At 39.0% G+C, this 2,170-nt stretch overlaps 1 protein-coding gene across 18 annotated transcripts in view; it reads left to right on the top strand.

The window, feature by feature from the left end:
* The window catches only part of LOC111869229 (focadhesin), a 124,294-nt gene extending 122,713 nt beyond the window's left edge, over positions 1–1,581 (top strand). For all 18 annotated transcript variants that reach the window (XM_023860576.2, XM_033753346.1, XM_023860579.2 and 15 more), the window contains one exon: positions 1,114–1,581. In XM_023860576.2, the coding sequence (XP_023716344.1) occupies positions 1,114–1,275 (162 nt within the window). In that variant the 3' untranslated portion in view covers positions 1,276–1,581. The remainder of the gene's footprint in view (positions 1–1,113) is intronic.
* Positions 1,582–2,170: the final 589 nt, after the last annotated feature.

The raw sequence follows: 2,170 nt of genomic DNA, 5'->3' as shown, positions 1-2,170 counted from the left end.
ATCATAACTAAAGATTTTAAAGTGCTATTACAGGAAAATCAAATTTGACGTGTGCAATATAATCTCATACCAGACACATATCAACGAGGTAGATGTTGATAATACGAAGAGAATAACAATGTGTTTTTAAATGTTAAATTTTAGACTGGGTTCAGTGTGGCAGCAACGTTAAGAGTATACACCTGATGATGGCCGATAGAGGCCGAAACATGTAGTGTAGAAGAGAACAAGATCAAAGACATATAATATATATTGTTTGCACTTGGGACGGAGTTTGTATCATTTATCGTGTAGAGTGCAACAGGATGCTTAAATATAATATTGCACTCCTTATACGTTCATTGCTAGCTCATGGAGTTGGCAAAAAGATCAGATGTCAGAGCATAGGTGAGAAAGCTCTCCTGTGTCTTATTCTGACCAGAAATATAGTAGGAAGTAATATCAAACTGAATTCCCACTAGTAACAGGGTACTCATCCTGCATTTCTGATTCCAGAGTTCCATAAATGAGACTAACTTTTCGAATCTTTTTTTGGTTCTGACCCCCACCCTTCTGTGACCAGCTCTTTTATCTTACTGCTGGGAGTAGAAACTGTAATACTGAACCTGTATAACGACTGATGTTTTGGGATATTGTGCCAATATATCTGCTTAAACTCGTAATATTTGTCAAGTGCCTAACAGAACTGCAGTAGGCTGTGACCACTCTCTTCCACCACTCTTCTGATTCATCACAGTCATCTTACATTGCATAACTTCATTATCGTTAAAAATAATGCAATAAGAAGAGCAATGTATTCCACTTATATGGATGAGGAGAAACCTAGACAGGTTAATGACTGGATATTTTGCAGCAAATAAGAAATTAAAAGTTTGTATTACAATATATTTTAATTGATGTAAAATGTCTATACAGAATTTCTTCTGTTGTTATTTTTACAACTTATAAAGTACATCAAAACATTTTGCTTTCAATCATTTTACAACACATTCATCACAGCTAACAGACTGTATGTTCCACAGATAGAGATTGAATGGATAATCTGATGTTTCATACACATATTCCTTCATTGTATTGTATATAATAATGCATGATATATGTTTTCTCTTTGAGGTTATGGAATGGCTATACCACGTGCAGAACCTCGGTGTTATTTCTCCATTGTATGCTGATGCATTTCGTTGTGGTTTAATGGCTCTACGACATGACAGATATTTTAAGATATCATCAGTGTGGATGCGATTCGTTTCCTGCAAACGGATGAAGCTCCAATAACAGCAGTGAAGGAAGTGCGTATATATATGAGATTGGAGGTTCTCACAGTGGTGAAGAATTAGACTGTGGTCTTCTGGGCTGTGACATCATGTAGCTGACTGCTGGGTCCAGCATTAGGAACCTAATGCCTTCATCTGAATTCACAGTATGAAGGTGGACACAGTAGTTTCTCCTAAAATGTTGGCAACCACCTACCAGAATACAATACCAAAAGATCACCATGTAAAAGTATATGACACAAACTCCGTCCTAAGTTCAACAATTTATTGTAGTTCTTTTGTCTTCTTTTCTTCTACATTACATGTTTCGGCCGTAAATGGCCATCATCAGGTGTATACTCTCACGTAGCTGTTACACTGCATGTAGTTAAAAATTTAAAAACACCAGCTTGCTTAACCTTTAAGAGCCGAGCGACGCCATATGGCGTCATGAAAATAAAGTCAAGGGGACGAATGACGCCATATGTCGTCGCGCAGTCCACGCGTGCGGCCGGCTTTTTAAAATCTAATTTTAAGTTATAAATTCTTTTTCTACTTACATGATTTTTGGTCACCAGCTTTATAAGTTGTCTCTCTTCCCACCTGCGTCGTCTAACGGAATGTTGGCTTTGTGTGGAAATCTTGGAAACATCCGGAAATGCAGAGTCCCACATCACACTTCACGCACTTTATTTGGATGGTTCTTCGTTTCCCACGCGAAGAGGACACTCGACACCTCAATTTCGAAGTAGAGGAAGTCGGCCAGTGCTGTTGTTTGGCCTCCTCTATTCGAAATGACCCCGATGAAATGGCAGGCGTTCGACCCCTGGGCCGTTGAGGGCGAAGTGGACCCTTTCCAGCATGTTCCGCACAAGAGCGAGACAAAATTCTCTGTGTGACAACAGGATGTAACTGTT

This window comes from Cryptotermes secundus, unplaced genomic scaffold (assembly GCF_002891405.2).
Source record: "Cryptotermes secundus unplaced genomic scaffold, Csec_1.0 scaffold2726, whole genome shotgun sequence".
In the NCBI taxonomy this organism is placed as follows: Eukaryota; Metazoa; Arthropoda; class Insecta; order Blattodea; family Kalotermitidae; genus Cryptotermes; species Cryptotermes secundus.
Note: the sequence above shows the minus strand (reverse complement) of the source record. Positions and strands in the feature narration are given on the sequence as shown.